The sequence below is a fragment of the Sus scrofa genome, chromosome X, assembly GCF_054392235.1.
Source record: "Sus scrofa isolate SSC_HxYL_T2T_F1_AM1 chromosome X, Sscrofa_HxYL_maternal_Yorkshire_Landrace_v2.0, whole genome shotgun sequence".
Lineage (NCBI taxonomy): Eukaryota > Metazoa > Chordata > Mammalia > Artiodactyla > Suidae > Sus > Sus scrofa.
The window spans coordinates 79,520,899-79,537,910 of NC_139401.1; the positions used below are offsets into that span (position 1 = coordinate 79,520,899).

Below are 17,012 nucleotides of genomic sequence, written 5' to 3' on the forward strand. Positions count from 1 at the left end.
TAGTATGCATCTATTAACCCCAAGTTCCCAATACATCCTGCTCCCTCCCCCTCCCCCTTGGAGATATTTTTAAATGATATCCTAAATCTTAATGAAATTCATGTTACTAAGTATACAATATGAGTTATGGTGTCTTACTTTAAAGAGATTATAATCTCATGGGTGAAATATTTTATAAAAAATTGAATGTTATGCAAAGGCAAATAAAATGGATGCCAGGAAAAAAATGTAAATATTATGTTATGAGAAGTCAAAAACAACTGATTAGGAGTTTCTGTTGTGTTTCAGATTGTTGCAAACCCCACTAGTATCCATGAGGACGTGAGTTCAATCACTGGCCTCGCTCAGTGGGTTAAGGATCTGGCATTGCCAAGAGCTGTGGTGTAGGTCACAGATGCAGCTCGGATCTCACATTGCTGTGGCTGTGGCATGCGCCAGCAGCTCCAATGTGACCCCTAGCCTGGGAATTTCCATATGCCATAGGTATGGCCCTAAAAACAAAAACAAACAAAAATGAAAAACAACTGATTAAAGTAGACTTAGGTCATAAATGAGGGGAACCTAGAGGACTTTTAGTTTCTGGTCTGACATATTAAGAGCTTATAAGTTACAGTAGAAAAAAAGTTGTATTGGGAAAATAACAATTTTTAAAAAGAGCTTATAAGTTGTCATTCTTGTCCTCACAATAACAAAAAAATTACACAACCTGAAAATCAACAACTCTATTTAAATCCATCAAAGATTGAGTAGACAGGGCACATCTCTCCCCAAAACTGGGTAGATAGTCAAATATGGAGAATCACAGATTATAGAAAGCAGAAGTGAGGGCTGGAGCCTGGTAGAAGCATTTAAGAGGTATTTGAGGAGTTCCGTCATGGCGCAGTAGAAACAAATCCGACTAGGAACCATGACGTTGCGAGTTTGACACCTGGCCTCGCTCAGTGAGTTAAGGATCCAGCATTGCTGTAATCTGTGGTGTAGGTCGCAGACGCAGCTCGGATCTGATGTTGCTATGGCTGTGGCATAGGCCAGCAGCTGTAGCTCTGATTAGACCCCTAGCCTAGGAACCTCAGTGGGTGCAGCCCTAAAAAGTGGAGAAAAAATTTTTTAATATAAAAAATAAAAGGTAATTGAGTAATTTCTGAAGCCCAATGTGGATCTAGCTTGAGAGGTAAAAATTTCTGGGGGCTCATCCTTATACAGTACCTATACTTTCATGGGTTTTTAACTCCAGGAGCCTCATGAGGTTCAAGCTAAAGGCTTGAGAAAATTGTCCTCATGTTTCCGGAAGAGGGAGAGAAAAAATAACCATTTCAAAATATGTCCAGAATGTTCTGTTCTCCTTAACTATGGCCTATCCTCAAAGGAAACTATTTTACCAGAGCTTAATTAACTACTTGGTTTTACCAGAGCCTAACTGACCTGGGGGAAGGGATACAGGGTGAACTCCATTACCCTGTAGCTATTGATGTGAGGAAATAGAGGTATAAACTCCATCCCCTTTAGTTTTTCATTTCAATAAAAAGAAATTCTCAACTCTAGTCCCCTCTAACCTTCCTGTCTCAAGTAAGAGGGAAAAAGCTGAAAAACACTTGTGAAAGTCAAAGCACAAGAACACGGGCTCACTAGGAGACTGAGACATAATCACATAGAATGCTTCTTCTCCCTACACATTTTACCACCACCACAATAGGACTATGCATAATAACAGGGTGTTATTATTATGTTCATAATAATAAAGTATAGAAATCCTCAGACCCTATTTAATATGGAATCTCTTGGAAAAAACAAAGACAACATGAAAGACAGGAAATTACAGCTACTAATATGACTGCCTCAGCAAATAGTAAATATAACCCAACTCCCTGCCAGATAAAAATAAAACTTTCCACTAAAGGCCTTTTTACATCATATCCCTTTACCCAATACGTCATTTCTGGCTTTAAAAAATAAATTATAAACCTTTTACAAGGCAAAAAAAAAAAAACCAGAATATGAAGAGATAAAGTGTCAGAACCAGAAGTGGATATATAGCAGATATTTTAGAATTATCAGCCTGAGAATTTAATGTAATTATGATTAATATACTAAAAGAATGGCAAAAGTAGAAAACATAACTGTAAATGGAAAATTTAAGCAGAGAAAGGGAAAAAATCTAAGCATCAAAAGGAAATGCTAGAAATCAAAATCACTCCAAAAAAATGAATGCCTAAGATGGGCTCATCAGTAGACTGGCCAGGGTCAAGGCAGAAATGAGAAACCTTGGAGTTAGGTCAATAACAACTTCCCAAATTGAAGAGAAAAAAAAGAAAAAATGAATGAAAAAAAAGAACAGAATATCCAAGAACTGTATGGCAATTACAAAAGGGGTAGCACACAAATAATGGAGATACTAAAAGGACAAGAATGAGTGAAAGGAACAGAAGAAATATTTGAAGTAACAATGACTGATATATTTCCCAAATTATTGATAAACACCAAACTGCAGATCTGGAAAGCTCACAAAACACTAAAAAATAAATATTAAAAAATATACAACTATGCATGTTACAGTCAAAATGGAAAATCAAAAAGAACTGTAGAAGAAATAGACTTCTTTAGACAAACAAAAGTTGAAGGAATTTGTTACCATACCACCAGATTTACCCTGTAAGAAATGTTAAAACAATGTCTTCAGAGAGAAGAAAAAATAAAGGTCCAGAAACTTGTATCTATGTAAACAAAGCAAGTTAAAGGAGAAATAAATTAAGGTAAGTTACATTTACATATATATATGATTTAACAAATAAACTGTTCAAAATAATGGTAACAATGATGTATTGAGTGATTATACCTTATGGAAAAGTGATATCAGTGATGGTGATGCTATAAGAGACAGGGAGGAGGAATTGGAAATATTCTGCCATGAGGTACTTGCACTACCCATGAAGTTATTTAATGATATTTAAAAGCAGATTTAAATAAATTGTAAAATATATGTTATAAACTCCAAGGAAATCATTAAAAATTAAAAAAAATTAAGTATAATTAACATGCTAAAAGAAGAGAGAAAAGTGAATCATATAAACTGCTCACAAGAGAAAAGAGAAAGCAAAAACAGAGTGGAAGACAAGGTTTTAGAAAAAGGAAAAAACAAGGACAAGAATAGAAAACATTAACAAATATAGCTATTTATCCAACTATCATAATCACTTCAAATATGATTGGTCTATATACACCAATTAAAGACATACACTGCCCCATGTGTGTTAGTGACCTGGGATGTTGATGATTTTTCCAGTACTTAAAAACAACATACTTCCTATATAATCATGTATCAAAAAAAAAAGGCAAAAACCACAGCAATTAAAATGGAGACTATCAGAGTAGATAAGAAAACAAGAGCAAACTATTTGTTTTCTATAAAAAACTCACTTTAAATACAAAGACACATATTTATTAAAAATAAAGGAGTTCCCACTATGGTGCAGTGGGTTAAAGGATCTGGCATTGCTGCAGCTGTGGCATAGGTCAGAGCTGTGGCTCGAATTCAGTCTCTGGCCTGGGAACTTCCATACACCGTGGACATTGGCCTTAAAAAAAAATTAAAGAATTGGAGGCAGTGTGGCTGAGATGGAAGAGTAGGAAGACCATGATCTCACCTCCTCCCAAGGTTACAACTATTTACAAAGCAACTATCTCTGAGAATGACCTGAAAACTAGCAGAAAACATCCACAACTAAAGACAAAGAAAGAACCACAACAAGATAGATAGGAGGGGTGGAGATTGGTATTGTCAGGATCCACACATAGAGTAGATAATGCAAATATGGGAAGCTAATCACAATTGCAGAGGTTCTTCCCAGAGGGAGAGTTGTCTAAGCTCCACATCAGGCTCCCTAGTCCAGGGGTCTTGAATCAGACATATAAAGCCCCAGAGCATCTGCCTTTGAAGACCAGAAGAGTTTGTGTAAGGAGAGCCAATGGGCTATATGAAATAGAGACTCTGCTCTTAAAGAGTGCACACAAAATCTCATGGAGTCCCAGCACGAAGACAGTAATTTGAAAGAAGATTGAGCCAGACCTACTTGCTGATCTTGGAGAGCCTCTCAGAAAGACAAGATGCAACTGGGACTCCTCCTGGGGACATAGACTCTGCCAGTAGCCATTTTTTGGAAATCATCTTATCATGAGGATACCAGTATTGGCAAGTGACATTTTGGAGTTCTCCTTCTAGTCTATTAGCACTGCAGATTTACAACCCCACTAGTGGGCTAGCATGAGTCCCTGCCTCACCCAGCTAAGCAGCCAGCCACATGGGGACCTATGCCTACCCACCAACAGGTCTGTAACAGTCATAGGATCCCCCAGGTGATACACCCAGCCAAGCTGGGAATTGGCCCTGACCACCAGTGTGTTGGCATTGGCCTTAGGCCCCACTGGCCACACAGGGAACTGCTCCAGGAACAAGTCCCACCCACTAGCAGGCTGGTACCAGCTCAAGGCCTCATATCCAGCCATCCCAGGATGTGGTCTCAGTAACCAGTGGGTGTTTGGAGCCCATGAACCTGCCATGCTGATAACTATCATCCCCCCACCAGTGGGCTGGCATAAGCCCTGAGATTACCTGAGTGGTGTAGCCAGCCTTGCCAGGACCCAGCCCTACCCACCTGTGGGCCTGAAGCCATTGCACAAATACTGCAGCTGAATGGCCTGGAGACTAACCCCACCTCCCAGTGTGCCCATAGTCAATAACTCCATCACAATAGAAGAGCTCATGCAGCCCAGAGAGAGTGCACCTCTAGTGCATATAGCTCTGCTGACCAAAGGGTTCGTGCTGCAGTGCCCCATAGGATGTCTCCTACATAAGGCCAATTCTCCAAAATCAGGAAGTGTAACCAACCTACTTTATACATAGAAATATAGAGAAAATTAGACAAAATAGGAGACAGAGGAATGTGTTCCAAACAAAGGAATAAGTCAAAATTACTGAAGAAGAACTTAGCAAACTGGAGATAAGCAAACTCTACCCAATAAAGAGTTCAAGTTAATGATCATAAAGATGCTAAAATAGCTCAGGAAAAGAATGGATGAACAGAGTGAGAAGCTTAACAAAGACTTATAAAATATAAAGAACTAAACAGAAATACAATATGATAACCTAAATTAAAAAATCAAACTGACAAGTTTTGCACAGCAAAGGGAACTATTAAAAACAAACAAACAGACAACTTACAGAATGGGAGAAAATAGTTTCAATCAATGTAACTGACAAGGGCTTAATCTCTAAAATATGCAAACAACTTATACAACTCAACAGCAAAAAAGCAAACAACCCAACTGGAAAAAGGGAGAAAAGACCTGAATAGACATTTCTCCAAAGAAGATATACAGATGGCTTGACCAACAAGCACAAAAAAAGATGTTCAACATCACTGATTATTAAAGAAATGCAAGTCAAAACTAATGTGAGTTACCACCTCACGACAGGCAGAATGGCCATCATTAATAAGTCCACAAATAACAAATGCTGGAGGGGGTGTGGAGAAAAGGGAACCCTCCTGCACTGTTGGTGGGAATGTAAGCTGGTACAACCACTATGGAAAATAGTATGGAGGTACCTTAGAAAACTATATATAGGATTACCATATGATGCAGCAATCCCACTCTTGGGCAAAACTTTCCTTGAAAAAGACACATGTACCTGTATGTTCATTCCAGCACTATTCACAATAGCCAAGACATGGAAACAACCTAAATGTCCATTGACAGATGAATGGATGAATAAAATGTGGTATATATACACAATAGAATACTACTCAGCCACAAAAAAGAACAAAATATTGCCATTTGCAACAACATGGATGGAACTAGATACTCTCATACTAAGTGAAGTCAGAAAGACAAATACCATATGATTTCACTTATATCTGGAATCTAATAGGTGGCACAAATGAACCTTTCCACAAAAAAGAAAATCATGGACATGAAGAACACTTGTGGTTGCCAAGAGCTAGGGGGAGGGAGTAGGAGAGACTGGGAATTTGGAGTTAATACATGCAAACTATTGTCTTTGGAATGGATAAACAATGAGATCTGTGCAGCACTGGGAACTATGCCTGGTCACTTGTGATGGAGCATGATAATGTGAGAAAAAAGAATCTATACATGCATGTGTGACTGGGTCACCCTTCTGTGCAGTAGAAAATTGACAGAACACTATAAATCAGCTATAATGGAAAAAATAAAAATCATTATAAAAATTAAAAAAGAAAAAAGTGATGAAAGTGAAAAACCTGCAAACAAGATTAAGTACGCTGGCAAGGCTACCATTCATATTTGAAGAAGAGGTAGTTTTATAGACAAGCAAAAACTAGAGTTCAGCACCACTAAAATGGCTTTACAAAAAATGTTAAAACTACTTAAGAGGAAAAGAAAAGACCACATCAAGAAATATAAAAATTATGACAGGAAATATCTCATTGGTAAAGGCAAATATACAAGAAAGGTAGTAGATCAACCACTTAATCTAGTAGGAAGGTTCAAAGATAAAAGTAAAGTCATCTATAGCCACAATAATTTGCTAAGTGGTACATACACACACACACACACACACACACACAGTAAAACATGATCCAAAAACATTATATGTGAAGGATGGGGGATAAAATACAAGGTTGTTAGACTCTGTTGATGTTTAAGAGATCATCAACTTAATATGTGGAACATATGGTAAACACAAACCAAGAACCATAATAGATACAGATACAAAGGAGAAAGCATCCAAACATAATATTAGAGATAGTCATCAAATCACAAGGGAAGAGAGAAAAAATCAAAAAGTAATAAAACTTCAAAAACAACCAGAAAGTGGAATTCCCATCATGGCTCAGTGGTTAATGAATCTGACTAGGAACAATGAGGTGGCAGGTTTGATCCCTGGCCTCGCTCAGTGGGTTAAGGATCTGGCATTGCTGTGAGCTGTGGTGTAGGTCACAGATGCGGCTCGGATCCCATGTTGCTGTGCTCTGGCATAAGCTGGTGGCTACAGCTCTGATTCGACCCCTAGCCTGGGAACCTCCATATGCCATGGGAAAGGCCCTAGAAAAGACAAAAAAAAAAAGTAATTAATAAAATGACAATAAGTACATATCCATCAATAATTACTTTAAATGTAATTGGACTAAATATTCCAATCTAAAGAAACAGATATGGCTATATGGATTGAAAAAATGACCCATACATATGCTGCCTACAAGAGACTCACTTCAGATCTAAAGGCACACACAGACTGAAACAGAGAAGGTGGAAAAAGATGCTTCATGCAAGTTGAAAAGAAGAAAGCTGGGATAGCAACATTTGTATCAGATAATGTAAAATTTATTATTTATTTATTTATTTATTTTTTGTCTTTTTGCCATTTCTTGAGCTGCTCCCGTGGCATATGGAGGTTCCCAGGCTAGGAGTCTAATCGGAGCTGTAGCTGCCAGCCTACACCAGAGCCACAGCAACGTGGGATCCGAGCCGTGTCTGCAACCTACACCACAGCTCACGGCAACACTGGATCATTAACCCACTGAGCAAGGGCAGGGATCAAACCCGCAACCTCATGGTTCCTAGTAGGATTCGTTAACCACTGTGCCACGACGGGAACTCCAGATAATGTAAAATTTAAAACAAAAACTATATCAAGGGAAACAAAAGCATTACATAATGATAAAAGGATCAATCCAAGAATTAGACATACCGATTGCAACTATATATATAAACCCAACATAGGAACACCTCAATACATAAAGAAAATATTATCAAACCTAATGGGAGAATTTGACAGTAACACAAAAATAGTAGGTGACTTTTACACCTTATTTACATCAGTGGATCTATCACTCAGATAAAATCACTCCTTAACTGACACATTAGATCAGATGGAATTAATAGATAATATATAGATCATTCCATACACCAGCAGCTGAATATACATTCTTTGCAAGTGTGCATGGAACAGTTTCTAGAATAGATCACATGCTGGGCCACAAAACAAGTCTCAGTAAATTTAGGAGGGTTGAAATCATGTCAAGCATCTTTTCCCACCACAATACTATGACAATAGAAATCAGCCATAAGAAAAAGAACTGCAAAAATACAAACATGTGGAGGCTGCACAGTATACTACTAAACAATCAATGGGTCACTAATAAATCAAAAAGGAAATAAAAAAATACCTGGAGACAAATGGAAATGAAAACACAGTAATTCAAAATTAATGGGAAACAAAAGCATTCTAAGAAGGATGTTTATGGTGATATCAGCTCACTTCAGGAAACATGAAAAACCTCAACCAACTTAACTTTGCACTTAAAGGAACTAGAAAAAGAAGAACAAACAAAACCCAAAGTTAGTAGAAAGAAATAATAAAGATCAGAGCCGAAATAAACGATATAGAGACAAAAATATTAAAGATTAAGAAACTGAAAGTTGATTCTCTGAAAAGATAAACAAATTGATAAATCTTTAGATAAATTCATGAAAACAAACAGAAGACCCAACTAAAAAAATTCAACAATGAAAAAGGATAATTTAAACCAATGCCACAAAAATACAAAGGATCCTAAGAGATTACAGTGAACAATTATATGCCTATAAAATGTAAAAGCTAGAAGAAATGAAAAAACATACAATCCTCCAAGATTGAATCTGGGAGAAAGAGAAAATATGAACAGACTAGTAATGAAATTGAATCAGTAATAGAAAAACTCCCAACAAATAAAAGTCCAGTAATAGCCTCACAGGTGCATTCTACCGTATACTTAGAGAAGAGTTAATGATTATCATTCCCAAACTATTCCAAAATATTGAAGAAGAAACACTTTTGAACACATTCCATGAGGCCAACATCACACTTATACCAAAACTAGAGACACCACAAAAAAAGAAAATTAGAGGCAGTATCACTGATGAACATAGGATGCAAAATTCCTCAACAAAATATTAGCAAACAATATGTTAAAAAGATCATATATTGTGATCAAGGGGAATTTATTCCCATGAAGCAAGAATGGTTCAATATCAGCAACTCAGCCCACATAATTCACCACATTAAGAAAACAAAGGAGGAGTTCCTGTCGTGGCACAGTGGTTAATGAATCTGACTGGGAACCATGGGGTTGAAGGTTCGATCCCTGGCCTTGCTCAGTGGGTCGAGGGTCTGGCGTTGTTGTGAGCTGTGGTGTAGGTTGCAGATGTGGCTTGGATCCCACTTTGCTGTGGCTCTGGCATAGGCCAGTGACTACGACTCTGATTGGACCTCCCCTAGCTTGGGAATCTCCATATGCCATGGAGTGGCCCTAGAAAAGGCACAAAGAAAAAAAAAAAAAAACGGAGGATAAAAATCATCTCAATATATGCAGAAAAAGCTCTTGACAAAATCCAACATCTATTTATTTTAAAGACTCTTAACAATGTTGGGATAGAGGAAATATATCAATATATAATAAAAGCCATATATTATAGGCCAACCCCCAACATCATAAACAGTGGTGGGAAGCTAAAAGCACTTCATCTAAGATCAGGAACAAGTCAAGGATGCCCACTCTCACCACTTTTATTTAATATTATTCTAGCCACAACAATCAGATTTAAAAAAAAAAAGAAATCCAAATTGAAAGAGAAGAAAAAATTGGCACTGTTTGCAAATGACATTATACTATGTTAGAACACTCTAAATATACAACCAAAAACTTTTAGATCTAAAAAATAAATTCAGTGAAATTGTAGGAAACCAAATTAATATGTAGAAATCTATCGCAATCCTATATACTAACAATGAATTAGCATAAAGAGAAAATAAAACAATTCCATTTTCAATTGCATGAAAAAGCATAATATACCTAGGAATATACCTAACCAAGAAGTTAAAAAGACTTTTACTCAGAAAACTATTGGAGACGGATGAAAGAAATTCAAGATATCACAAATGGAAGATATGCACTATGCTCAAAGGGTTGGAAGATTGCTAAAATGACCATACTACCCAAAGCAATGTACAAATTCAATGCAAACCCAGTCAAAATACCAATGGCATTTCCCACAGAACTAGAAGAAATAATTCTAAAATTTGTATGGAATCCTAAAAAACTCCAAAATAATCTTGAAAAAGACTAAAACCAGAGTTCCCATTGTGGCTCAGTGGTGATGAACCCAACTAGTATCCATGAGGATGCAGTTTTGATCCCTGGCCTTGCTCAGTGGGTTAAGGATCTGGAGTTGTTGTGAGCTGCAGTGTAGGTTGCAGACATGGCTTGGATCTGGCATTGTTGTGGCTGTGGTATAGGCTGGCAGCTGCAGCTCCATTTTGACACCTAGACTGGGAACTTCCATATGCTGTGGGTGCAGCCATTAAAAAAAAAAAAAAGAAAAAAAAAAAGAACAAAGCTGGAGGTAATTCCTCCCTGATCTCAAATTATACTTCAAAGCTATAGTAATCAAAACAGTATGGTACTGGCACAAGAACAGACACATACATTTATGAAACAGAATAGGGAGCCCAAAAGTGATCCCAGACTTGCATGGTCAATTAATCTATGACAAGGAAGGCAAAACTTACCATGTGATAACACAGCCCTATCAGTAAATAGTGTTGGGAAACTGGATAGCCACATGCAAATGAATCAAATTGGACTACATTCTCACACTATGTACACAGATAAACTCAAAACAGATTAAAGACTTAAATTTAAGGCCTGAAACAGAGAACTCTTATAACAAACTATAGGCAGTAAAGTCTTAGACATTTGTCTTAGCAATATTTTTTTGGATATGTGTCCTCAGGTAAGAGAAACAAGAGCTAAAATAATCAACTGGGACTACATCAAACTAAAAAGCTTTTGCACAGTGAAGGAAAGTATTTATTTTTATTTTTAGCTTTTTAGGGCTGCACCTATGGCATATGGAAGTTCCCAGGCTTGGGGTCAATTCAGAGCTACAGCAATGCAGGATCCAAGCTGAGTCTGCAACCTGCACCACAGCTCACAGCAATGCCAGATCCTTAACCCACTGAGTGAGGGCAGGGTTTGAACCTGAATCCTCATGGACATCAGTCAGATTCATTTCCGCTTTACCACAATAGGAACTCTGAAGGAAACTGTTAAAAGAAAAGGCTGCCTATTGAAAGGGAGACAATATTTGCAGTAGATATATCTGGTAAGGCATTCATATCCAAAATATACAAAAAATTCATACAACAACTTAAAAAAAATCACCTGATTAAAAATTGAGCAGAGGACCTTACTAGACATTTTTCCAAAGAAGACATATAGATGGTCAAAGGACACATGAAAAGATGCTCACCATCACTATTCATCAGAGAAGTGCAAATCAGAACCAAAATGAGATATCACCTCATTCCCATAAGAATGACAATTAACACAAAGATAATTAATAACAAGTATTGTCAAGAATGTGGAGTAAAGGAACCCTCATGTACTATTGATGGAATGTACATTGGGTTCAGCCACTATAGAAAATGATATGGAGGTTCCTGAAAAAATTAAAAATAGAATGACCATACCATCAACTCCTGGGTATTTATCTGAAAAAAAAAAAAAACAAAAACAAAACACACTAATTTGAAAGGAAATACACAGCTAAGTGTTCACGGCAGCATGAACTGTTGCCATTTATAGTGGCCAAGATATGGTAGCCACCTGAATGCCTATGTATGTATAGGCATATACGTATATATACAATGGAATATTAGCCATAAAAAAGAATGAAATCTTGCCATTTGCAACAACATAGATAGACCCTGGAGGGTATTATGCTTAGTGGAATAAATCAGACAAGGAAAAATAAATACTATATTTTTCACTATATATGGAATTTGAAAAACAAAACAAATGAACAAATATTTAAAAAATAGATACAGACTCATAGATTCAGAGAACAAACTAGTAGTTATCAAAAGTAACAAGCATGGGGGAAGTCAATATAGGTGCTGGGGATTAAGAGGTACAAACTATCAGTTTTAAAATAAATAGGTTACAGTGATGTAACGAACAGGGAATGGGGTCAATATTTTATAATAACTTTGTATGATGTATAATCTATAACTATAATCACTAAGTTGTACATCTGAAACTAATAAAATATTATAAGTCAATTACACTTCAAATTTAAAAAAAAAACCTCAAAAATGGGCCAAAAACTTCGAGACACTTCATCAAATGAGATATACAGATGAGAAATAAGCATATGAAAACATACTCAACATCATATTTCATTAGGGAATTTCAAATTAAAAATGAGATACCTCTGCACACCTATTAGAATGGCTAAAATCCAAAACTCCATTGACATTAATTGCTGGAATGGATGTGGAACAACAGGAACTCTCATTCATCGCTGGTGAGAATGCGATATGGTACAGCCACATTGGAAAGCATTTGGTAGTTTCTCATGAAGCTAAACATATTCTCCCCTGTTTATCCAAATGAAATTGAAAACTATTTCCACATAAATATCTACATACCAATGTTTTTAGCAACTTTATTCATTGTTTCTAAAAGTTGGAAGCAACCATGGTCTCCTTCAATAGTGAATGAGTAAACAAACTGTGGTATACCCATATCATGTACAATAATTGGCAATAAAAACAAATGATCTGTGAAGCCTAGAAAAGTCTTGAATGAATCTTAAGTGCATATTGCTAAGTGAAACAAAGCCAGCCTGAAGAGACTAAATATGATATGATTCCATTTATAAGGCATTCAGGAAAAGGCAAATCTATAGAGACATTAAAAGTAAAATATAAGAGGAAGGATAAATAAATGGAGCATGAGGGATTTTTAAGAAGTGAAACTAATTGTTCCATATGATACTGTAATTTTAGATACATGATATTGTGCATTTGTCCAAAGCCATAGGAAATGCAATACAGAGTGAACCCTAACACACACTATGGACAATTCTGATTCATCTATTGCAACAAATACTGATTTATCCATTGTAACAAATTCTCCACACTAGTACATGTCTTGGAAACCAAAGAAGGAAGATTAGAGTATTGCTGAAGTTTGTAGCATTAATGGCTGGGAGGAGACAGTGCCATGCACTAGTATAAAAGTTATAGGAGTTGCTGGAATACCAAGATGCCTTGGAAATAGTGCTGATAGTGATTGACATGAAAGAGGAAACCCATTTTGGTGGTTTTAAAAAAGTTTGTCTTCATTATCACTCTGTTGAAAGTCTGTACATTTCTGACATATGACAAAATGAGTTAGATTGCTGGAGTGTTGTGTATTATTGACAGCTGATGATTTAATATTTTCAGCTTTGGGAAAAGGTTGACTTACATAATTCAGTACTTGCATAGGCTTTGCATGTGAAACTCATGTGGAGTTACTGTTAAACTTTCCTGTAATAGAAATATTAACTTAAATTTTAGATTATTATAGTCAATTGACAGTTATTGTTGGTCATGATCTGAAGTTGTGACTTTTAAGTCCTTCATGGTTATTTGAAATGTTTAATGAATTATATTTTAAAACTGTCAGTGGGCTGTTAAATTCTGTTTGTGATTTGCATTTAGTTTGCTTGTCAACTGGATTTTAAGTAGGCATATGACGATATGGCCAGATGGTATCTGGGTGATGCTAGAAACTTTTGGAGAATGAAGAAAGAGTATCACACTGTTAAGGAAGTGTGAATTGAACAAAAGTTGATTTAACTATTTGAGCGATAAAGGGAGGCACCGATGACTATTTTTCATCTCTATTTTGATCAATCTGCTCTTAAAACACTGAATACACAAAGAATTGGAAGTCTATAATTATCTTGGGTTTGTGTTAAATGAGAAATTTGTATAGAAATCTAGGTTACTAATGCTTGCTTTTATGTTAAGTATAAAGTGAAATTTTAAGGGAAAGATAAACAGTTATTAATTTATATGTTATGCAATATCCCACCACTATAGCAAAGCTGTATGATGGGTAAAGTATAAAAGGGCATATATATCTAAGTAATTTTGAAAGACTAACTGAAAATGAACTAGTTTGAAGGTAGGTACAAAAGTCCATTTTGAATTCAGTTCTTACACTCTGATGAGGCTTTAAATTAAATATCACGGGAAAAAGTTTCACAACTGAAAATTCAGTTTGATAGATTGTTCCTAAAAAGGATTCAGAGAGTGAGCCATAAATGAAGTGATGGGGAAGAGTTTAAAATACTTTTTATTTTCTGGGGATTTGGCATCACAGGGAGTGTAGAATATATTTCTAGGTTTTTTTAATCCTTGTGTAATTCTGATAACAGAGTATTTTTTGTGGCTGTCTTTATCAGAAATATTGATGACTGTTGTACTCTTTATTTAGAAGTTTCTTTGATTGAGATAATCACTTTAATGTATAAGACCATCTGGATGGGTTTTTTTTATTGCATTGTGCTGCCCTTGAAATTTTTTTGTTAATGACTTTAATTCAGCCATCATTATTGAACCCAGGAGATAGACCTTAAATCAATTAACAGCATTATTTCTTCTAGCCTCTTTTTCATCCTAAAAATATGTTTTAAGTGTTTGTATTACTATTACTATTGTTTTAAGGACTGAGATTTAAGGGAATATACTTCCTATAGATTCATGTTGTATCATTATTGTGATATGGGAAGCAAGAAAAAATGAAGGGATAGCAAAGAGGAAAAAGAGATGCTATTAACAGTTGATAATTGTGTGTAAGATGAATATAAAAATTTCCCATAGTAGAATTTCTGTAGTCTGTAATAATTTAGGGAAATTACAGGGAAGCACGTTTTAGAACATCTATTAAAGATTCCTAGTTTCTGGGCTCACATCCAAAAGAAGGCAAGATTACTGTCTAGACAATAGTTTAAAATACATTGGAAAATGCTGTGGTTTACTTATTATAGTCGTGTTAACATCCGTAATGTTTGGCTAACTTTCCCTAGCCTATGTTCAATGGTGTTTCCTCGCAAATCCCAACCTTATAATGAATAAGAAGACAATTATTTTTAATTTTCATATGACATATCTGTGCTACCACAAGTGTAATGTGGATAATACTTGAAAGATATTCTTTAAGAAATTTAAAATGTGTGAAAAATATTTCATGTTGCATAATAAAACAAATAGAATTATTGACACTACTCAAAGATATTGATATTTGTTATTAAACTGAAAAATAGATTGATATTTTGATAGGGAAATTATTCCTTATTGACAAAGGCTTCAAATTAGAACTATAAGCATTCATTTTACAGATTTTTAACTAAAGAGTAGGATGTATTCCAAGTTTTATTTTTTTCAATAATTCTGAGGCCTAGAGAATCTATCTCTTGTCTTACTAGCACCATTATGTCTCCTAAAGGAAAAGTTAAGCTAGATAGACACTATCAATACATCAATACATTATGAGGATTAATAAAAAGTTACTTCTTTTACTTAAACAAAAAACTTAAAAATTTTTATTTTTTTGAGTAAAAAAGTTGAATCACAAATATTTTGGGTATGAGAGGAAGAAAAAGGAATATTGGCAAATGGAGAAAGCAGATATAGAAACTTTTTAAAATTACAAAACAATGTTAAATCCCATAGGTACTATTAATTGCTCAAAGAGATACTAGGATATATTAAAACTTCATTTTAAAAAGTTAACCAGAGTGGGAGTTCTAGTTGTGGCTCAGCGGGAATGAATCTGACTAGCATCTGTGAAGACACATGTTCGATCCCTGGCCTCGTTCACTGGGTTAATGATCCGGCATTGCCATGAGCTGTGGTGTAGGTTTCAGACACGGCTCAGATCTGGCATTGCTGTGGCTGTGGTGTAGGCCAGCAGCTACACCTCCAATTCGACCCCTAGCCTGGGAACCTCCTTATGCCATGGGTGCAGCCCCCAAAAAGACAAAAAATAAAAATAAAAAAATAAAAAGTCAACAAGAGTAAATTTAGATACTTTTACTCATTTATAGCATCAATTTTGATGTGATTTCTCTTCATCCAAATAATGTAACTAATATGATAATTTAACATGCACTGCCTCTTTTAGGACTGGATCTGCCGTTTATGATGATGCCTCATCCTCTACTTCCAGTCAGCTTACCTCCTGCATCAGTTGCTATGGCAATGAATCAGATGAACCATCTTAATACTATTGCCAACATGGCTGCTGCAGCCCAGATTCACAGTCCACTCTCCAGAGCTGGGGCCTCTGTTATTAAGGTAAGAATCATGATTTAGAAGAGCATAAAGTTGTTAATTACATGTAAATTTTGATAATGTCTTAGCATTACCACTAGATCTTCAGTATAAACACACAGCTCATTGACTCAGTTGCTTAGCATAAGTATTGATGAGTTTGATTTATGACTAGGCCTGCTAAGGTGTTTTTTATTATTGTTGTTTGTTTTTATTGAATGACCACAGATATGACCTTTAATTCTAGTTTCTTATTTTGCATATTCATGAACACTGTGTGTGGGTGGCACGCCCAGCTAATGACAGAAAAGAATATGCAAAAACCATTGGGTAATGAAACGCAAATGATATTTTATAATTCTCCTTATGTCTCCTATTAGTGGGGCACACAGTCTCTCTGCCCTCCAGGTGTCATGTGAACTACACTTTCTAATACATATTTACTTTTGGTGAAGAGATAATATAAGGCCATATAGGATCAACAGTGTATAGTTAATTAGGGAAATCCATTGATTTATTCCTTTGTTCATTTATTCAACAAATATTATAATTTTGATACATACACATTATATAGAGCAATATGGGAAATAATTCAGACATAGTTCCTGACTTCCATGACTCACAAACTAAATTTGAGACAAACAGCAAGTACCCATTTCACTTGTACAACAACACAGACTATGATGGATAGCATAGAAAATCACCAAGTATTACAGAAATTTAGAGGAGGAAAAGATCAAACCTAGTTGCAGGAGAGAGAGTAGGAATCACAAATGGCATTACAGCTGATGGATTTGATCTGGGTCTTGAAATATTGATATGATTG

General features: G+C 35.7%; 1 protein-coding gene across 10 annotated transcripts in view; it reads left to right on the forward strand.

The window, feature by feature from the left end:
- The window catches only part of DACH2 (dachshund family transcription factor 2), a 571,191-nt gene that overhangs the window by 440,094 nt on the left and 114,085 nt on the right, over nt 1–17,012 (forward strand). For all 10 annotated transcript variants that reach the window (XR_014834871.1, XR_014834872.1, XR_014834873.1 and 7 more), the window contains one exon: nt 16,038–16,210. Coding sequence is in view for 6 of the 10 variants with exons in the window: in XM_021079680.2 (XP_020935339.1) it covers nt 16,038–16,210 (173 nt within the window). In the remaining 4 variants the exon portion in view is untranslated. The remainder of the gene's footprint in view (nt 1–16,037; nt 16,211–17,012) is intronic.